Source organism: Phyllostomus hastatus, unplaced genomic scaffold, assembly GCF_019186645.2.
Source record: "Phyllostomus hastatus isolate PE091 unplaced genomic scaffold, TTU_PhHast_1.1 phas_contig_495, whole genome shotgun sequence".
NCBI lineage: Eukaryota > Metazoa > Chordata > Mammalia > Chiroptera > Phyllostomidae > Phyllostomus > Phyllostomus hastatus.
This window is the reverse complement of record NW_025333895.1, coordinates 7,019,681-7,039,045: the sequence shown is the minus strand read 5'-3', so window position 1 is coordinate 7,039,045 and position 19,365 is coordinate 7,019,681. Positions and strand designations below refer to the sequence as shown.

The following is a 19,365-nucleotide window of genomic DNA, read 5'->3' as shown; positions in this document are numbered from 1 at the left end:
CCTTTCTGAGGCTGAAAGAAATAGCCCTTTATATATATACACCACATGTGGCTTATGCATTCATCCCAGGATGGACGCTGGGTCACCCTGCCTTTCATTTACTGTGAATAAAGCTGCTAGGAGCACTCATGCGCAAATACCTGCTTCCCCCATTTTCCCTTCTTTGGGATCTGTACCCAGAAGTGAAATCGCTGGATCACCATGTTTCCCTTCTTAGTGTGTAAGTTCCTTGTGGGATGACAGTCCGAGACTATACAAATAGCCCTCTACCCTTGACACTTTGACTCACTGGTTTTAGCACCCCTTGATCCTACTTGAATCAATGACTATTCCAATGCTGCCAAACGGCAATTTTCTTTCCATCATTCCTTCTACATTTATAAGTTGGCGCCTTACTGTAGGGAAGAAATTTCCCTTCTCTCCCATTTATTTATAAATATGGACTAACTTTATTCAATGGGCTATCATTTTTTACTCCATGGACACTATTGCTCTGAGAAATTCTTTTCCCTATAACTCTCAAGAGGGCAAGTTTGGGGAAATCTGGGAACCTTTTGTATTTCCTTGTCACCATCAAGAAGTCCAGGCGGGTGGCCCGACTTCTCTAAGTCGAGATCACTTTCTATCCTTGCGTTCCTGTAGTTAAAGTGGAAATCCTCTTTTGGATAGTTCCCGCACCACCCACCTGGGCAGCTCCAGCCCGCGGAAACTACATTTCCCAGAAGCCTTCGAGGCCGCGTCATCAGCGCGCGCGGCGCTTCGCTCGCGAAGCCGGCTTGGGAGAGCCCGCTGTGGCGGCGGCGGCAACATGGCTGACGTGCTAAGTGTCGGCGTGAACCTGGAGGCATTTTCCCAGGCCATTAATGCCATCCAGGCGCTGCGCTCCAGCGTAAGCAGGGTGTTCGACTGCCTGAAAGATGGCATGCGGAACAAGGAGACGCTGGAGGGCCGGGAGAAGGCCTTCATCGCGCAGTTCCAGGACAACTTGCATTCAGTCAACCGGGACCTCAAGTAGGTACCGGCTGAAGGGGCCGGGGTCCGGGGCTGCCCCGGCTGCCACCCTGCCCCGACCCCGCGCGAGTCTCCCTGTGCAGGGACCTTGCTCTCTTCCCCTTGCTCCCTCGCTGTCTCCCCCTCCTCGCAGCCTCTGCCTGCCCTCGGGGACACCTGGCCCCTCACCTCTGCGTTCTCGTCTCCCTTCCCTTGGCCTCCTGTTCCGGCTGCCCCCCGCCGCCCGGGCCCCCTTCCGTGGTCGTTCCATTGCTCCCGTGGAGACACCTCCTTCAGCGAACTTTTCGCTTCGGCTCGACAGGTTTCTCACCTGTAGGCAGGCCCTCTGTGCCCCGCCGCGTCTCATCACACTGGACGCGCAGCACCCAGCGGGACCGGCGCAGCCCCGCCCCAAACCCGAGTGCCCCCCGAGCTGATGAGCTCTGGTTCCTCCCCGCGACCTGCCATTGGTCGGTGCCCGCTGTCCCGCCGCCGGACACGACCAAACAGCCCTTGATCCGCCTTTCCCTGCCTCCTCCGCACCCCCCACGGCTCTGTTCAGGTCCTTCCTCCAGAGAGAACGAAGCTCAGGCTTCACACCCCTCCCCTCCCCATTTATTCATTTGCGGACCCTTTAAGGGTAAGGATCGCACTATATCTCTTTCTCACAGGCCACCTTCTTTACTTCTGTTTCATAAGTGGTGTTGTCGGAGTTAGGTGGGAGGGTGTTTGTAAAGCGCACATAGTAGGCGCTTGTTAACCGGTTAGGGCCTCAGGTTGTCTTCCCTTGCTTCCGAGAGGCCGTCCTGCCCAGACAGGGGTTTGCGTTTTGTTTCGCAGACTGACCTGAGCCAGGAAGGGCGATGGGGGAGCTAGTCCTCCTTGGAGTGCTGGAGTGGATGGATTTGTTTTTCCCCTCAACTTGTCTCCTTAGTAACCAGATGGAAGAGGGAGGTAGAAGGGAGGAGGAGGAGGTGGTGACCAAATGGAGGGTGCCTCTGTCCCCTCTCCCCGCTCTGCCAAGCAGTTGCCATTCTTTGGGGGAAGGCCAGGAAACTGCACCCCCTCCTCAACTCCCACATCCCTTGCTGCTCTCTGGCACAGCGCCCCTCGGTGCTCTCCCGGCTGGAGGGGACGTGCTGGCCCTTCTTTCTTCTCTCCCACTTCCTCTCCAATTTGCTTCCCTTCCTCGCGTTCAGGATGTCGTAGCCCTTCACCCTTGGAGAAAGTCTGGGAGTGTTTACGTGACCCCTTTGCCTTCTTCAGTCTTTCTGCAGTCGTGCCAAGGAGAAGGTGCCTGGAGATTCCGAAGTGAGTGTGGCATGAGAAGCCGTGCCCACAGCACCTCTGGCCGACCGTGTGGGCCCGCCCCGCGGAGCGTGCCCCTGGGGTGCGCTTGCGCTTGGCCCCCTCTCCGGTTTCTCTAGCGTTTCCCTGCCAGACCGGGCGTGCTGATTGGACACAGCCCCTTCTCACTGTCTTCCCATTCCATTTGTTTATTTTATCTCTTCTCTGTTTTAAGCGTTACCGTCCGTGAAGCGTCACGTACAAATCTGCCCCTATGTGAATGACAAATGATCGTCATTTATTCGGGTACTTGCCGCTCTGCCAAATGTGGTGGTCTGCGTGCGGGTCTGAAAACTCGGTGGCGAGCAGTGTTGCACCACACTTCAAAATTCCAGAAGGTTCCCTCCCTCTCGAGGAGAATAACACGAGTTGCTACGTCCCACTTTTTGGAGTCTTACTGTTGCCAGGGCTCTTAGCTTCCCCCCTTCCTTTGGAATGGCACCAGAGAGCTTGGTGTTACACTAGGATTGGCGCCCAGTTAGGGGTGTTCTGATTGTCCCTAATCTTCTTCATCTTTCCAAAAGGACTTCTCTTTGCGGGACCGCTGACGGACAGTGTGACAAGCAGCCCCTGACCCACGTGGTGGGCCGAGTCCTGGCACTTTGGTGGGCTCAGGTTCGCTTTTTCTGTTTCCCCTTCAGCGAGCTGGAGCGCCTGAGCAACTTGGTGGGCAAGCCGTCCGAGAACCACCCGCTGCACAACAGCGGGCTGCTGAGCCTGGACCCCGTGCAGGACAAGACGCCCCTCTACAGCCAGCTCCTGCAGGCGTACAAGTGGTCGAACAAGGTAAGGGCGCCACGCCAGCGAGGGAGCGATGCAGGAACAGCCAAATGCTCTCACATGTCCTAAGTGCAGAAGGCGAGGGCGGGTTTCCGTTTCTTTTTTTGGTCTTGGTTCTGCACGGGGTTGACAGAGCTGGACGCTTCAGAATTTCCCTGTGAGCTGTGGTGCAGTCCTTGGAGGGCTTTGAGGCTTGCTTCTTCACAGTGCTCAGATAATCAAGGTAAACTGTCAAAGTCAGGCGTGTGTAACCTGGAGGCCAGTTGTAGGAAGCAGCTTTTATAAACCCCTTAAACTTATATACAGAATGCGGTGTGTGCATTTTTTTTCCCCTGGGGAAGCCTACCTAGCTTCCATCAGAGTCTCAGAGGAGTCCTCACCCCCTGAAGGTGGGGACTGGGGTCTGGATGGTCCGCCACTCACTGTCGCCTGTGCTGTGTGCACCGTCCTCTCGCGTCGCGGGTGGAAGGGCGTCACTGGAGTGCCATTAGATTGCGCTCTAATTGCTCTCTAATTACTCCGGGCCGCTCCCGAGGAGGACTGTTCCGTGCACACGCCACAGAATTTGCCGTTTGTGGTTTCCTCTGGCAGGCGGGCGGGCAGGGGTGGAGACCGCGAGGACGGCTGTAAAGGGAACCCGAGGCCGTGGTCTGAAAATCCCAGGCGCGGTTGGGGTCAGGGCCGGGAGACGTTTGCCGACAAGTTCCTTCCGTTCGGGTGCCGTGGGTGGCTGTGTTCTTTAACTTCTGTCCTGCTGGTAGAGGATGAGACTCTGTGTTTGGAACGATTTTGGTAGCGTTTCTCGTTAGCCTCTGCCAGCTCCTTGGGTCTCGTGGTTGCTGGCTGTGCCCCGCTCTGCCGCCGCAGCCGTCTGTTGTAGTGTTCCTCTTCCCTGTGGGCTGTGTCCCCCTCAGGTGCTGGATGACAGGCCGGCCTTGACAGTGTTTGCGGCGTGCAGAAATGGCTCTGCGGGGGCATTTATGTTCTTTGGTTTTAGGTGGAAACTTGGGAGCTGAGTCTGAGACTCGGGGAGGAGGGGTTGATCGTGCCGTGCTGGAGAAAGAGCTTGAGGCTCGGGTAGGCCGCCAGTGACAGGAGCTCCGTCTGGTCCTGGGGATCAGGGTGCCTAGGCGCCGTGGGGGTCTGTCACTCGCTTGTCCCCTCTAGGCCTCTGCGGGGTTGGCCTGGTGCTGTCCGTGTGGAAGGAGAGGTGGCCCGGCGACTGCGGGTTTGCGTGGTCCTTACGCCAGCTGGTCTCTCGGTGTCCGCATCAGACCCTGGAGGAGAGTTCTGGCCCTGCTTGGTGGGCGGCCCCCGAGACAGCTCACTAAGTCCAGGGGGTGGGATTCTCTGCTTGGCCAGCGTGGAGCACCGCCAGCACAGGAAGCGGGGGCCCCTTGCAGCTGGAGGCGGGCAGCTCCCAACGGAGGGGACCGCAGCTGCTAGGGCCAGACGTGAGACCGTCCCAGCCCGTCACGGTCAGCCCTGCCCTCTGAGGCCGTCCTGTGTGCGCCTCCTTGTTTTCCCACGGGGACGCTCGGTCATCTTAACGGGAGTTTACCTGACGGGTGGGGGGATGTGGTCAGTGGGAGCATGGCTGGCCTCCTGGCCTTGCTGTTTGGCGATTGGACGTGGAAGCCGTGTGGATGGATCGTGTGGGCACGGGTGTTCTTGGAACATGCCAGAGGGTTGGAGATTTCCCCGTGGGGAAACCACCAGTGACTGGGATTCCAGGGGAAGTGACCGGCTTTAAATTGAAATGACGGCACTTAACTTTTGAATGAAAGTGACTTCCTTGTTCGCCGAATTAATGGTTCGAGTATTAAAGTAGAAGCGCCTGCCCCTGCCCCCACCGTGGCCCCAGGAAGGAAAAGAGGTTGCGTTAAGGGAGAGAAATGTCGCCTGTGTGGAGCTTCGTGTTCCGGCGATGCTGCAGGGAGAGGGTGGGTGCAGGCGTGCGTGAGACAGTGAATCCCACGTGGGCGGCGGGGGGCGGGGGGGGTCTCAGTCACATCTGCAGAGGAGGTGCTCCCCGGCCGGCTGCCCGCTGCCCCAGTGGAGGGAGGGGGTGTGGGGCTCCATGTAGTCCCAATCGGGGGAGCCGGGAGGAATGGGGAGAGTGACTGGGGGTCTTCTGTGCAGCCCCCGACCTCACGGCAGAGCAGACCCGTGGCTGACGCGCGGCTCTGCAGCTACAGGAGCGTCTGCGTTTCCTGACGGAGGCCAGGGGTCTCTCCTCTGGACCCGGATGGTTCCGTCGTCCAGTTTGGCTTAAGGCTTTGGACGACAGGAAACATTCTCCCCCCCTCGTTAACCTGTATCCTGGAAACAATTCACGTATGTTATTCACGAATCTGCATGCGTGTTGCTGATTTTTCTTGGTCTGTCGAAGGATGGAGATGGTAGATGCGTGGTGTGTGTGTCCTCAGACTGCTGCCCTCGTCCAGGGCAGACGCCTCTCGTCAGCCGTGGCGCCCTTTCCCGCCGAGGCCGCACGCGGCTCTCGGCTCTGTCCCGGGCTGGGCAGCCCTGCCAGTCACTCACAGGTGGGCCGCAGGGGGGACGTGCTTTTATCTCTGCTCCAGTAGGTCACGTCCTCTCTGACCGTGACTTACCTGACTCCGGGAAGGGTGTTAGGTAGATTATAGGAATAAATACAACCCTGAAAGAAATGAGGGAAGTAAGAGCAAGGATGTCTTATGGATACATCTTTAAAGACTGAAGAAATAACCCCAAGAAATAAGCCAGCATTCTAATATTCAGCCGGGGATACGGAAGCAAACGACTATATGTGTGTGTCTCGCCTCTCGTACGAGTGGAAAGAGTTCTTTAATTGCTGAGACCTGCACTGTTCATCATTTCACACTCAAAGAGTTTAAACCACGCGCATTGACCGCGTTAAGTGCAGCTAGGGTAGCTCGCCAGTGCCGGCGTTCCGCCCGGCTGGCCGGGGGCCGGAGGGGCGCGGCACAGGCCCTGCTGGCCCGTCACTGATGGGCCTCCGGGTTTGTGGGCCGTGGGCCGTGGAAGAGTCTCATTCGTGCCTAACGCTAATCACTTTCTGGAGGGGATTCTGTGACTTTTGTAGAGTCAGTTGGAATATTAATTCCGTGGTCGTTGGCGTAATTGTTAGGGTAACACATTTAAAAATTAATCGGATGCAGTGAAATGATGCGACGGTTCCGCGCAGGGGTGGCGGGCGGCCCTGACGGGGGCAGGGGGCACTGGCCTCAGCGGCGCCGCTCTCGCCGCGCAGCGGCCGCGTGCGGGCTCTCCCGCTCCTTACGTGCAGATGCGCGAGAGTCCGGCGGCGCGTGCCCTGTCGGTCCCTTTCTCGGGCTTCCAGCGTCCTGTGACCAGACCTTCATTTTCGGCTCGGACTTTCTTCTTTGTTCGTGGCAGGGGGCTCCTCGTTCACCTGCCTGGAAAGCAGACTGAGACAGCAGCCTGTCTCTGACGCCGCGAAGACCCCGGCAGCCCCTGGCTCCGAGGGGCGGGAAGCGGCCTGGAGGTGGCGGCGGCTGCTGCTGCCTGTCCTGTTGCCGGGCGCCCGGTTTTACATTTTCATAGAGAAGGCGCGTCCCCCTGTTCCGAGATGGCTCGTCTGGGAAGTCTGAGGACCTGTCCTCCCCGCGCCGTCCTGAACCGCTCTCATCAGAGCCTCGTTCCTTCTCGGTCCACGTGGCCGTCACCTGCACCTCTCAGATGCGTCATGTTTTCGCATTGTGGAGCTAGCAGGGGTGGGATTGTTTAAATCGCGGCACCGGGCCTTCTCCTCGAGGGACCCTGTCTTCCTTTAAGTCCCCAGGGAGAGACGCCGTGTCCGTCTTGCCCCCTGCGGGGAGTCCCAGCGCCTAGCGCAGCGCCTGGTGTACAGCAGCATTGGGCTGCAACGCCTCGAATGAACGCAAGGACAGCCGAAAGCTTCCGCTGCTGAGTCTTTACCCCACAGCCCCTTCTGTGGTCCGCTGGCTTGTAGTTTTGGTCAAGTGCAAGGAAGGCATTCCCATTTTGGGCCGTTACCGAGAGTCCGGTTGTGTCGCTTGTGGAGAAAAGTCTGCTGCGACCCGCAACACGGGCCCTGGCTGGGCTCCAGCGGGGTTCGGAGGGGTGGCGTGAGGGCCGCCGGTGAACTGGCTGACGGTCCGTCTCCGAGGGCTGCAGTCAGCAGTTTTGCCCACGTCCTCTGTCACCTGGCGTGCCCCTTCTGGGAGAGCGGGCCGACAGCCAGCACTCAGGAGGGGCGGGACTCGGCGGGGGTCTGAGTGGACTGAGTCAGGCTGATCTGGACGGATGCGCCCGGTGGCGGGCGTCCCGTGGCAGCTGTCGCTTTGGCAGGACTGCGGAACCTGTCTGGGGAGAGGGGCGTGGGCTCCCTCAGCCTCGGAGGGGCTTTCCCGCCCCGTCAGGGGTCATAACCAGTTCTGTTCCCCTGTTTTCCCCACCAGGCCCGGCTCTGGCGCGCCCTTCTCTCTGGTGCGTGCTCAGGGGGCACCAGCTCATTCCAAGCACAGTGAGGGCCGGAGGGTCACTCCGATGCCCCTTCACAGCGCAAACGTCCCGACTTGGGGACGGGCACTGCTCTCGACCGTCCCGTCGTCGTTAGCAGAGGGGCCGGGGCTGCTCTCCGACGCGTCCCTTCCCCTGACTCCAGCCCCCGGAGCCCCTGTCGCTGGAACCGCGGGCGTCGCCGGCCTGCCTGTCGGGAGACTGCCCTGGCCAGCCTGGGTCTCGACTCTGCACCACGGGGGCCATTATGGAAAGAACAAAGGGCAACGGTGGCCAAACAAACAAACAAAAAGAAACAAAAGGAAGTCTGGATGCTCTTGGATTTGGGAATGAAGGAAGGTGTGGCCAGACGTGTCCAGGCTACAGGTACGTTTTCGAGCTCGGCTGCTTGAGCTCTGATCCGGCTCTGCACTCACTCCAAGCCTTGGACGAGTTTGAAGAGCATCAGCGTCCTCATCTGCAGAGTGGGGATAATGTAGGTGTTTGTATCACAGCGTTATGGTGAGGACTAAGTGAAAAATGCACGTAAAATGCCTCAGGGTGACTCACGCATAGTAAGCGTTAACGTAAATGGTGTGGTAGTCACCGGGCACAGTCACAGAGCGAGTTTGTGCTTATCGATGGAGGGGCAGGATCGCTCAGTGGTTAAGACCCCGGCTCCAGAGCTAGACAGCTTTGGTTTCCACCCCGGCCCCGCTGCCTGACAGCTGTGGGCCGACCGCTCTGCCCCAGGGCTCCGTCCTCCGAAACGAGGGCAGGGCAGGGCCCGCCTCGGGAAGGTGCTGTGGGACCAGGTGAGGTGGTGGAGGCAGAGCACTCCCCTGCGCAGAGCCAGCACTCTCGGGGCTGGCCTGTTGTCTCAGCGGACAGCGAGGGCAGAACGGGTAGCACGGTCCCGTCCTCCTGGGGGTTCGGCGCCGTCACGGGGCCTCCCCCACGTGACTTGAGTGTGGTCTCCTGGACTAGACTCCGCAGACTGGAAATTCCTTGAGAGCGTCGGCTCCTCTTTCCCCGGGGAAGCCTGAGCACAGACACCAAGCGTTTACACATTAGTGTGCGTGAGTGCACGGGGGGCCTCCCCTCATAAAACCTGGGGGTGACAGGGAGGGCTTGGCCGGGCCTGGCTGCCCGTGGGCGTCGTGGGGCTGTCCAGGCAGGGCCCGAGACCTGGGGGGAGAACACGGGAGGAGTGGGGGCTACAGCGGGGGAGCGGAGCACGGCCGCCTGCTGTCCGCTTGTCCATAGAGAGGAGGAGCCGTGTCTTGGTGGCACTCGCCACGGCCTTCCTCCTGGAGCTCGGGACCCAGGGTGGTCAGCCGCCCGCTGGCCTGTGGGGAAATACTGTGGGTGAATCTGGGGGTCCCAGCGTTGTTGGTGGTATTGTCGGTGTTGTAGTTAGGCACAGGACAGCTGCGGGAGGGGAGCGAGGGCCGAGAGGCTGCATCCCATGTTCTCCAACCGCTGCCCCCTAATGTCTGGGGGCCCTCTGGGCCAGGTCAGGGTTGCGTCCTGTGTGAAGGAGGGGCAGCTGTGTGTCTGTCTGGCCCTAGCTCGCCACGCTGCCCGTTACGGGCTCCTGGGACTTGCTGCGCGTCTGCATGCCCCACCCCGTGCAGGCGCTCTTCTGCTGCATCACTTGTTTCGGGGAGGCTGCAGTGAGCTGCAGTGAGCTGCGGCCTCTCGGGTCCCGGGGCCAGGGCTTTGGCTCGGCCCTCTGCCTTTCCTTGCCGACCTGACGGAGCAAGGTCTTGGGGAATGGAACTCCCCAGGACCTGCCCTTCCCCGGGACAGCTGGCTCGCCCTGCAGGCCTGGCAAGGCAGCAACTCTTGCCCTCCCGCTCTGGTGCACTGTCAGCTTCCCCTCCGCCCTCGACTGGGAGGCGCTTTCTGAAATCTCCAGCTGTGTCTGCGGCTGCTCTGCTGCACGTACCCCGCGCCGTCCCCGCTGCCAGGAGCGGCACGCCGTGCCTTTGCCTTTCTGTGTGCGTCCTCCCGCCCCCTCCAGCCCCGTTGGAGTGCCGCTTCAGAGCAGCCTCCAGCAGGGCCAGGCAGGGCCCCTCCCCTCGGGGCCTGCCCACAGCCTCTTGAAGAGGTCGCGCTGGTCACACTGTGCCATGCGGCTTGCTCTCCAGCTCTGTCCCATTTTCTCTGGGGCTGGGGCTGGGGCTGGGGCATGGTCGTCAGACACCTCAGACCTAGTTCACCGAAGCCACTTAGTGAGGTCCCCCATCTCATTTCCAGACTCTAGGAGCTGTGCCTCCCGTAACGAGGTGTTAGACCTCTTGGGGACCTCGGCGATCAGGTCGGTCGTCACCCCTTGTTTTGTGGAGAGAGTGGCCTGTCCGAGGCCGCCCTGCGTCCTGTCCGACCCAGACCTGCAGCGTTTGGTGGCTCGGACTCGCCGGGTGTGCGGAAGAGCAGAGAGGTTTCTTCTGCTGCTGAGGCCTGTTAACGTACTGCCGTCCCCCCGTGGCGTTGCAGGCGCCGGTCCCACCAGTGCAGCAGGAGCAGCGGGAGTCCACATGACACATCGGAGGGGACCATCGGGGATCCCTGCGATCCGTGACCACTGCAGTCTGTGCACGGAGCAGGGATGTGGGGGGGCACGGGTCAGGGCGTTCGTTACCGCAACCTCCTGAGCAGAGTGGCCCAGCCCCCAGTTTCTAGAGGCGGGCGTGCCCTCATCTGTTCAGGCTCTGGAGACAGTAGGTTGGGTCGCAGCAACCGACCGGCATCTTTGCTGGGCATTCCTGCAGCCCTCATGGCCATGGGTGGGGACGCCAAGGACGGCTGTGACAAGATAAGGCCGCTCCCCACTTTGTTGTCCTTTTTAACGGGAATGGTGCTGAGTCCTCCACTGGGTTCGCATTCCTGTTCCTCTTCCCCGCTGGAGTGTGTCTGTGTGTTTTGGGGCGGAAGAGTTACATTGCACCATTGATGACTTGTCAGCAGTTGCCGCCACTGAGCATTCTGGCTCTGCTGTCTCCCGATGGCTCTGAACCTGGTAGCTTGTGCGGGGAGAGGGCACATCTGCAATGTGTGTGTGTGTGCACGTGCGAGGAGTGGTCACACTGGTTATAAAGTGCCCGGTCTTAGTCATCTGCAAACCCTGCTTTAGAGCAGTGTGCAATTTTGGCTGGGAAGTGATCTGATCCACCCAGTCAGTGTGTGTTTATTGAGCACCTACTATGTTTCAGGCACAGCGAATGCAACTGGTAAACTCCCATCACCTTGGGACTGAGGTTACATCCAGTTCTCTGGTTTGATCAGAGAAGTTAAGTGCCCAGTCCCCTGGGTTTAATGATCATCCCGGCTCTGTCGCTGGTCTCTTTCCCTCCTCACTCAGTGACCTTTATCTGCCTCCGTTGACCAGCCTTTGCTGTCAGAAAGCAGCATAACTCCGGGAGTGCGGGGTGAAGCCACTGGCGGATCGAACTTAATCTAGAACAGTGTCTGAATGTAAAGGAAACTTTGGCTGGTCGCCATGACATCTTATGTATCAGCCTGTTTTTATGGTGTGGTGCATTTCGCTCCTGTCATATGCTTAATGCAGTGCAAGTTCATTGCCGGTAGCGAACATGTTTCTGGGTCATTTGCCCGTGGCGTGTCCGCAGTCGTCCCCTGTCCTGAGCCTAAGTCTGAGGTTGTTCTGGGGGGGCTCTCCCTGCTTCCACGAGAATGGTGATGCACCCCCAACGTGTGTCCAGAGGGAAGCGTCGTTCGCCCCTCGCAGGGCGCTGCCGCCCTGACGCCTCCGACGCCTCCGACTTCAAACAGACCGGTGGTCTCTTTCCACCGTTGGAGAGCTCTCTGCGTGTCCGTGGAGACGGGGTTAGTGGCCGTGCGGCAGAGGGTGCTGCGTGTGTGCTGTTTCCCGTAGTTACGACTGGGCCTGTTTGGGTCTCACTGAGATGCCTGGAGCCCGTGGGGGGGCAGGCCCTGGGCACCGACCCCCAGGAGCTCGCCGAGGCGCAGGGCCCTGCGGGGGCGCACCCCGCCGGGTGCACCGTGCTCCCTCCGCGCCTGCCGGCCGCCCACCCTGTCCTGTCTCCCTCTCTCCATGTGAAATCCCGCTTGGTAATCCGAGTGCCTCCCAGAGGTGCCTGCACTGATTCACAGCCCTGCGTCGTCCGCGGGGTTTGTGCTGAGAATCTGAATCGCCCTGTCCCTCTGCGCTTCCAGCTGGAATGGATTCTCGACCTCTGCGTCTTAAGGAGTGGAGCATGATTCAGCGCTTATGGACGAGCTCTGGGTGGGGGGTGGGTGGCGGCACGTTCTCCTTGTGAAACCCGCTGCGGTGGTCTCTGCATGCCGCAGTTCCTTGCCGGGCCGCGCCCGCCTCGCCCGCCTGCGAGTCTGGAGACGTGCTTTCCAGGTGGTGGGTGCACTGAGCACGGGGGGCGGGGGGCGCCTGCACCCAGTAGGCCGGTGCCGCTGGGTGTCGGTCCTCCTTCCGTCCCAGCAGGTTCCTGTCTGCTGTGCCGCCCCATCCCCCTCCCCCAAGCACTTAGCTCCAGCCCGTGGAGACCGTCCTGGCGAGCGGGTTGGTTCGGGGAGCTAGTTGCTCCTCTGTGTGCCTTCACCCTGTTAGAGGAGGTAACTGTCAGAGGACTGCGGGGCCGGCACCCTCCTGCCCCGGCCTCGCCCCCACCGGAGACAGAGCCGTCTGCAGCCGTGCTCACTGTAACTGCTGGGGTGAGCTCCCACACTGCGATTCTGATGCGTTTTCCCAGTGGCTCAGACAGGGCCGCCGCAGCAGCCTGCTGGCAGCTCATGGGCATCCTCGGCCAGCACGCTGGGCTGGGGACCGTGGCTTCCGAAGCCGGAACAAGGCAGGTTCCTCGCAAGATGTCTTGTGGGGAGTGCTGCTTTTCCGGAGACTTCCTCTGAGTCGTGAAGCGTGGCCTTCGAAGTCCCATAGTGATGGGCACGCCGTGCTTTCGAGGAAGGCTTTCTGAGCTTTCGTGAGCAGAGGGTGCCTCCGAGGAGGTAGCTTTGTGCTGATGAGTCACAAAACGGGAAGGGCCTCTCGTGAGCCTGCACTTTGCTTTTGGTCCCGAAGGAACATGGGCAGCCTCTGGCCCCGCGGTCTGGGGGCAGTCCCCATGGCTCACTCCCACCTCTCAGACCGTGCTCCCTCCACCCCCCCCCCCGCCGGTGACGGAGCTGGAAACGGCGTGCTCTGGGCGGTGCCAGCAAATCGGCAGCAGCACACCGGGCGGCGCCCTGCCTCCTGGAGTTCACTCGCTCCGCACCTCGGCTGCCTGAGCCGGAGCGTGTCCCGCCCTGTGGTCGCACGTGTGGTTCCTGGTGCTTCGCAGGGAGCCTGCCACTTCTGTGCTTAGTGCCTGTCGCTAAATGGGGGAGCAGGGACTCCCTCGCAGGCCAGCCTCTGTCTCCGCCAGGGCACTTGCAGCCGTCTCCTCCCTGGGCTCCCCATCTCACCACCTCCCGTCTTTCCCCACGCCGCTGCAGAGTGCCCTTTAAAAAGGCAGGTTTGAAGGCTCTGGCTGGGTTGCTCAGTGGTTAGAGCGCCGTCCCCATATGCCAGGGTTGCAGGTTTGATCCCTGGTCCGGGCACGTGTGAGAGTCAACCTAGTGGTGCGCAAACGAGTGGAGCAGCGAGTCTGTGCTTCTCTCTCTCTCCAAAAAAAACCAAAATAAATACGTAAACACGCAAGTTTAATCACAGAGGCCTCCTGCTTAAAAGACGCCGATGCCTCCCTCTTTGTGCCCAGGATTCAGGCGAAGCCCCTCAGGTGGCGTGTGCTGGTCTGCACCTGACCCCGAGGGGCCCGCCCCCAGCCCCACCCCCTGCCCCGAAGCGGTGTCAGTGCCCCCCGCCCCTCGTCTTCTGAGGCTCACACCTTCTCGTGCTGTTTCTCTGCTTTGGCTTGTGCTCCCACGCTCGGGAGGGTCTCTCCCCCTCCCCACACCGGTCTCCCACATCACGGCGCGATTCGCTGTGGGCGGAGATTGGCTGTGGGGGCACCTGCTGTTCGGGTGGGGACAGGGCCCTGTCTGCCTGTTCACCATCGTGGTTCCAGTGCCCAGCAGGGCCTGGCGGAAGAAAATAGACCGACAGAAACGTGTCCATTAAGGCTTGACTGGCGTGGCTCAGTTGGTTGGGCATTGTCCTGCAAAGCGAAAGGTCGCGGGTTCGATTCCCAGTCAGGGCACGTGCCTGGGTTGCAGGTGCAGTCCCAGATGGGGTGTGTACAAAGGCAACCAGTTGATGTTTCTCTCTCACACTGGTGTTTCCCTCCCTGTCTTTCTCCCCCCCTTCCCTTCTCTCTAAAAATAAGTGAAATCTATAAAAGAAAACACTTCCGTTAAATGAGGAGCTTACTCGTCTTTGAAGTCAGCACCCGGGGGCTAATGGACAGTGCTTCTGAGGGGGACGGGGCGGGGAGGCCAGGAGGGGCTCCGAGCCGCTTCCTCCAGGTTCGGGAGGCGGTGGGCTCACCCACCGCCCCGCTCCCTGAGCGCGCAGCCGCCCAGCTGTCTTCATTTGGCTCGTGTGCTCCACTCACGGCTTCCTTGCTGAAGGGCAATGCGTATTAAGTTTTTTTTTTTTACACTAGTTTGGGGAGACAAACAGAAGGCAAATTATGTTGATTATTTTGAGGCAGCTCTGAAAAGGGCAAAGCAAAGATACAGCGGAAGTTCCCGAATGCCTTTCATTTACTGTAGCACTTTCCAGTTTCTGACCCACATGGAAGGGGCTGGAAGGGGCCCCCTGCAGACCTGGAGTGGGGCTGGGGGGGTCGGGGCGGGGGGGGGTGTGCACGGGCTGCTGACAGCAGGAGCTCTGGCCAGGCGGCCTGGGTTCAAGTCCTGCTTCTTCCCGTCACTCCTTGGGCCCCGGGGCGGTTTTCTCCTGCTTCCCGACCTGTGAACGAGGCTGGTAATGGGCTCCCTCGGGCTGGGCCCAAGGGAGAGCGCAGCCCACCAGGCGCCCTCGGCCCCTGTAGCCCTGGCCGACCTTTCTGACTTGAGCAGAAAGTTAACTTACTTTCGAAGTCGAGGTTCAGCCTCCGTCCCTCGAGGCTTCATGCGCTCCCTGTCGTCTCTTCCTCCCGCCGCCCCTGTGTCCCCACCTTTTGTTTTCCTTCCTGAACTGTCCTTGATGCCGCGGAAATGCTCGTGGGTGCAGGAGGAGTCTCGTCCCAGCCCCTCCGCCAGTGGAAGGTGACGGTGTTATCTGGGGGGACTTCGGGGCGACAGGAAACCAAGGAAGGACTTGTGGGCGCCTTCCTCTGAAAGACAGAAGGAGAATGTTTTGAAGCAGTTTGCGTGAAAATTGAGTTTTGAAGCCGAGTGATTCCAGTGTGACCCGGGGAGAGGGTGCAGGCTTCCCGCAGAAGCTCAGGAAGGGCACCCTGTCAGGAAGCTCCAGAGGCAGGGGCCACCGCTGGAACGGCGACGGTGCCGCAGTCCGAGTCAGCGAGCAGCAGTGCGCACTGCCCCTGCGCCCCTCTCCCGCCGACAGGAGGGGGACATTCGGGAATCGGCCCTGCGGGGCTGGCTTTGAGACGCGTCCCTGTCCTGTGGACGCAGATGGAACTGGTAGCCTGCAGGACTGGGGTGTTTGACCCCCTTTTCGTCAACTCTTACCACGAGTCCCTTGGCCCCGCTTCCCTCTGCTTGCGGCCGCCAGCGGCCCTGCGTCCGCATCTCTACCGGACCGAGAGCCCCCGGCACTTCTCCCCGCAGCAGGGACACCCTCACCCCACCGCCGTGTGGCTTCCTGCGGGACCGCGCTCCTGCTGACCGGGCACTCTTTTACGGAAGAAGTGGGAATGGAATTTTTGTTGGTTTGTTAGTATTTTTTCCTCCTTGACCTCCCCTCTCTCCCTGGCATGTGGGGTCTAGATCGCACCCAGGCTCTGTGTCACTACTGACTGGTGACCTCGGGCCGGCCCCTTGGTCTTGCTTGAGCCTCAGTTTTCACGTCTTCAACAGGGATAATAACAGTCCTTATTTTCTTGGGCTTTGTGAAGATTTACGAGCTGATGCTGGTAAGGAACTTAGCCCAGGGCTCAGTGAATGTTGGGAGCATGCTACTGAACTAGATCAGTGAGGGCTGATACTGATTTACTGGCACCAGCCTGACTTCCTGACCGTGACCCCACGTGAGGAGGTCGGGGGGCAGAAGACCAGCGTCCCGGCCACACGTGCGGGCAGTGAGCTCGTGCTGGCTTTGAGCACGGCGTCCTCGTGTCTGTGGCCCCTCGTCTCGGCGCCCCCGAGGACCCCTGTGCGGCCGCGCTGTGTAAGCGTGGCGGTGTGGGCGCAGGCTGTCGTGGGTCTTATGCCTGGGGTTTCCGTTGTCGTGGCTCAGCAGAGTGTGCCCCACGCCCGGCTCCTCGCGGGGCCGCACCCTGGCTGCCCGGCACCTGCCAGCCCGACTCGGGCGCCGGGGAGCCAGCCTCGGAGCTGTTGGCAGTTTGGTCTGAGGGACCCTGCTCTGGAACTTCCGGCACAGTTCGTACTTGGTTGGATTCATTTAGTCTAAGTGTCGAGTATCAGCCTTAGAGGATAATTATGCACCAACTACTGTTTAAACTTGCAGCTTGTCCCCCTCCCCAAGCTCCGTGCTGAGCAGTTCTGCAGGTGCCTCCCCCCACCCCCTGCCCCAAGACACCAGCCTCCGTCCGAAGGACACCGTAGTTGGAGTTCGATGCTTTTAAGAAAGGAAAGGCACTGTTTGGATTCTGATCCCGTAGGTCACATCTCACTTGTGGAGGATGGTTCTCTTTTATCTTTGCCTGCGAGTGGAGTTCCTCTGTCTCTAATGCAGTGAGGATCCGCAGCCCGCGGCTGCTGCTGCGTTCCTTCAGATTAAGTGGGATTTTCAGAATGGGGCGAGAGAGGGTTTATGAGCTCTTTTCCGGGGCTGGGAAGGAGGTGTGAATGGTGAGGGGTGACAGCCACCAAATCCCTTCTGTTTTATTGGCTGTGAGATGCCATTGATCATAAGGTGCGCCTGTATTTCCTGTGCCATTGAGAAAGACAAAGTGTTGCAGAGATAATTTTCTGACATCATGATTGTAAGATGCATTGAGGTTTCAGCGGGCTTTAGAATAAGTGAAATATGATATATTGACAGCGGGGTTAGTTAACAAAATCCTTAGCTTTTGATGCGTTTTCACCGGAGTCCTACAGCTGTGGATGTGGAGGGTGCAGGCGTTTCTGTCACGCAGTGCCCTTCACACGACCTTCCAGTTGCTGGAGGAGGTAGCGCGCCGTGCCTGTGTGTGCGGTCAGGAGAGGGGACCGGCGTCGTCGTGCTTTCACATTTGACTTCCAGGTGATCACGCCGCGTGTGTCCCCCTCGACCTCATGCATGGGTTTTACCTTTAAAATCGGCAGCCACGGCTCACGATCCTCCGAGTGAGGAAACCAGCATCGTCGCTGTTGCTGCTTGTTTCGCTTGAATGTGGAACTTCCCTTTGTGTTTGTTGCGCTCGCCGGGAGTAGCTGTTGTGACAGCTGCGCCCCTGTCATCGCGGAGGGGCTGAGAACGTGGAGGGGGACAGTGATGATTTGGGCGTCTTGAAGAAAGGCAGACCCGGCTTTCTGCCCTTGACGGGCTTACTGGTGCTGAACTCAAGGAGTCTTTACACTTTGGTGAGTGGGTCTTGGGACCACTGCTAGAAATCCTAGGCACAGGCAGGAGGAACGTTCTGGTCGCCAGCTAGCTGGGCATCCGGGGAACCGGAAGTCCGGCCTCCCACTGGCTTCCACGTGCTCCTGTGTTCCCCCCCGGCTTGCCGAGGTCCCGCCTAGGCCCCTCCCGACGGTTTCGGGTAGAAGGAAGCTGGCTTCAGAGGCAGGAGAATCCGTAAGTGCCGTGCTGAGAGGGAGCCCGCGTGGGCCCGTGCTGCGATGCCCCCCCACCCCCACCCCCTTCCCTTGGAGGTGGGGAGCCCCGGAAGGGCTGGCACACCACGGACACGGCTCCGCGGCGTGGCCGCCGGTCGCCGCAGGTGGGGCGGGCTGGCGTTCACTTCCGCCTCACACCGGGCTCTCTTGGTCCCAAGGAGAAGAGTCGCCTGAGTTCACGGAAGCAAACAGGGGGCGTTTCTCGGGTGTCTTGTGGGACCAGTGGGAGTCCTCTCCACGTGGTGTCGGTCCAGAGGCTTCCCTTCCTCACGTCCGTCTCGGAGCCGCCCGTCAGCCCCGAGTGGGAGGCGTCTTAATAGCGGGTTTCACTTGTGGTTTGGGGTGTGAGCGGACCCACATCGAAATCCCTTTTGATTTAATCGTCTGCCCTGTTTGATCTTGTAAATATTAATTTCGTTGGGCCGTCCATGTGGTTTCCAGTGGTCCCAAGGTTAATTACTGTGTGTGTTTGTGAAGCACTCATAGAAGGCTGGGCGCACGGCTCCGGCGGCTTCCTCGCAGGGGAGCAGGGCGAGCGTCGGGGGGAAGGAACGCAGGGCCCCGTAGGTCTCCCGGCCACTTCACTGCTGGCGTCCTTTGTCTCAGGAACTGTTGGGGCGCAGCTACTTTGTGCCTCTTCCTGTTTGCTGATGGAAGGGAGGAATGCTGAATCTTTTTTCCTGAGAATGACGGGGCGGGCAGCACCGTCAGCTAGGGTGTGCTTCTTGAGGGCCTGCTGTGTGCAGAGCTGTGCACCGGTGCAGGGCGGGGGTGGGGGGAGGCGGCTGGAGAAGCCGAGGCCCTGCCTCACGGTACTTCCCGGCCAGCAGGAGGGGAGGCAGGGCAGGGGGCCGCCATCGCAGGGACACTCGGAGTGCTCCAAGGGGCAGCAGAGGAGACAGCCCTGGAGGGCGCCCTCTGGGGCCGAGTGAGTGGGGGTGGGGGGGGGCGTTGACCTGCCTAGAAAGGGATCTGAGCTTTCGACAGGACCATGGGAAAAACAGCCCCGAACACAACAGTTAAGGCTTTACAAAGCTCGATTCCTCAACTTCCGCATCCAGAAAGTTCGGTCCCCCTTCCGCCGTCTCGGTTTTGTTTTTGAACCATGTTCCTGTATCGTTTTTGCTTTGATCACTTTTTAAGTAGATTAGCGCTTTTTCTTCCTACGTTTGCTTTGAAAAGAAAGCTGTGGCGTTTAATTAGAAGTCGTGTGTGTGTGTTTTCTGACAGGCGTTAGAGCGCCCAGCGACGGAACGGAAAACCGGTGCTCACCGAGCAGCTCCCAGGAGTCCCCTGGCGGCCCCGGGGCGCACACCTGGGCGACCTCCCGGCGGCCTCCTGAGATGGACCGTTCTGCCTGGGACTGACCGAGCTGCGGAAGGGGGCTGGAGGAGGGGCAGAGCAGTAGGGGCGTGGCCGGGCGGGAACCCGCCCCAGCGGCGGGGAGCGGACCTTCTCTGTTCACGTGTGCGGCTGCTCCCCGGCTCTGTGGCTCCAGGCGTGTTGTTCCGTGCCCCTGTGCCCTGTTGTCGCGGTGGCACCGGGCTGGGGGCAGGACCGAGGGGTCTCCGCGTCACCCCCGTGGGTGTGGCACACGGGAGGCTCTCCCCACTGCCCTTGTGTCTCCCCCAATGGATCCCCGAGCCGCCCCCAACCCGGCCGCACTGCTCAGATCTTGGGCGCGGGTCCTGAGGAAGTGGGCACCTCTCACGCCGGGGCTGTCTTTCCCCGGGCGCTTCCTTCACAGCCAGGCTGCCCGCGGGCCCCTGCGGCGCCTGCTCCTCAGGGACAGAGGGGTCGTGACTGCATTGACCCGGAACATGATCTCAGTGCGCCCCGGCTCTGGACTGG

The 19,365-nt window shown here is 60.3% G+C and overlaps 1 protein-coding gene across 3 annotated transcripts in view; it reads left to right on the top strand.

Annotated features, from left to right (window-relative positions):
- Positions 1-782: 782 nt before the first annotated feature.
- The window catches only part of MED27 (mediator complex subunit 27), a 152,208-nt gene continuing 133,625 nt past the window's right edge, over positions 783-19,365 (top strand). For all 3 annotated transcript variants that reach the window (XM_045846496.1, XM_045846495.1, XM_045846494.1), the window contains exons 1-2: positions 783-1,011; positions 2,979-3,123. In XM_045846496.1, the coding sequence (XP_045702452.1) occupies positions 809-1,011; positions 2,979-3,123 (348 nt within the window). In that variant the 5' untranslated portion in view covers positions 783-808. The remainder of the gene's footprint in view (positions 1,012-2,978; positions 3,124-19,365) is intronic.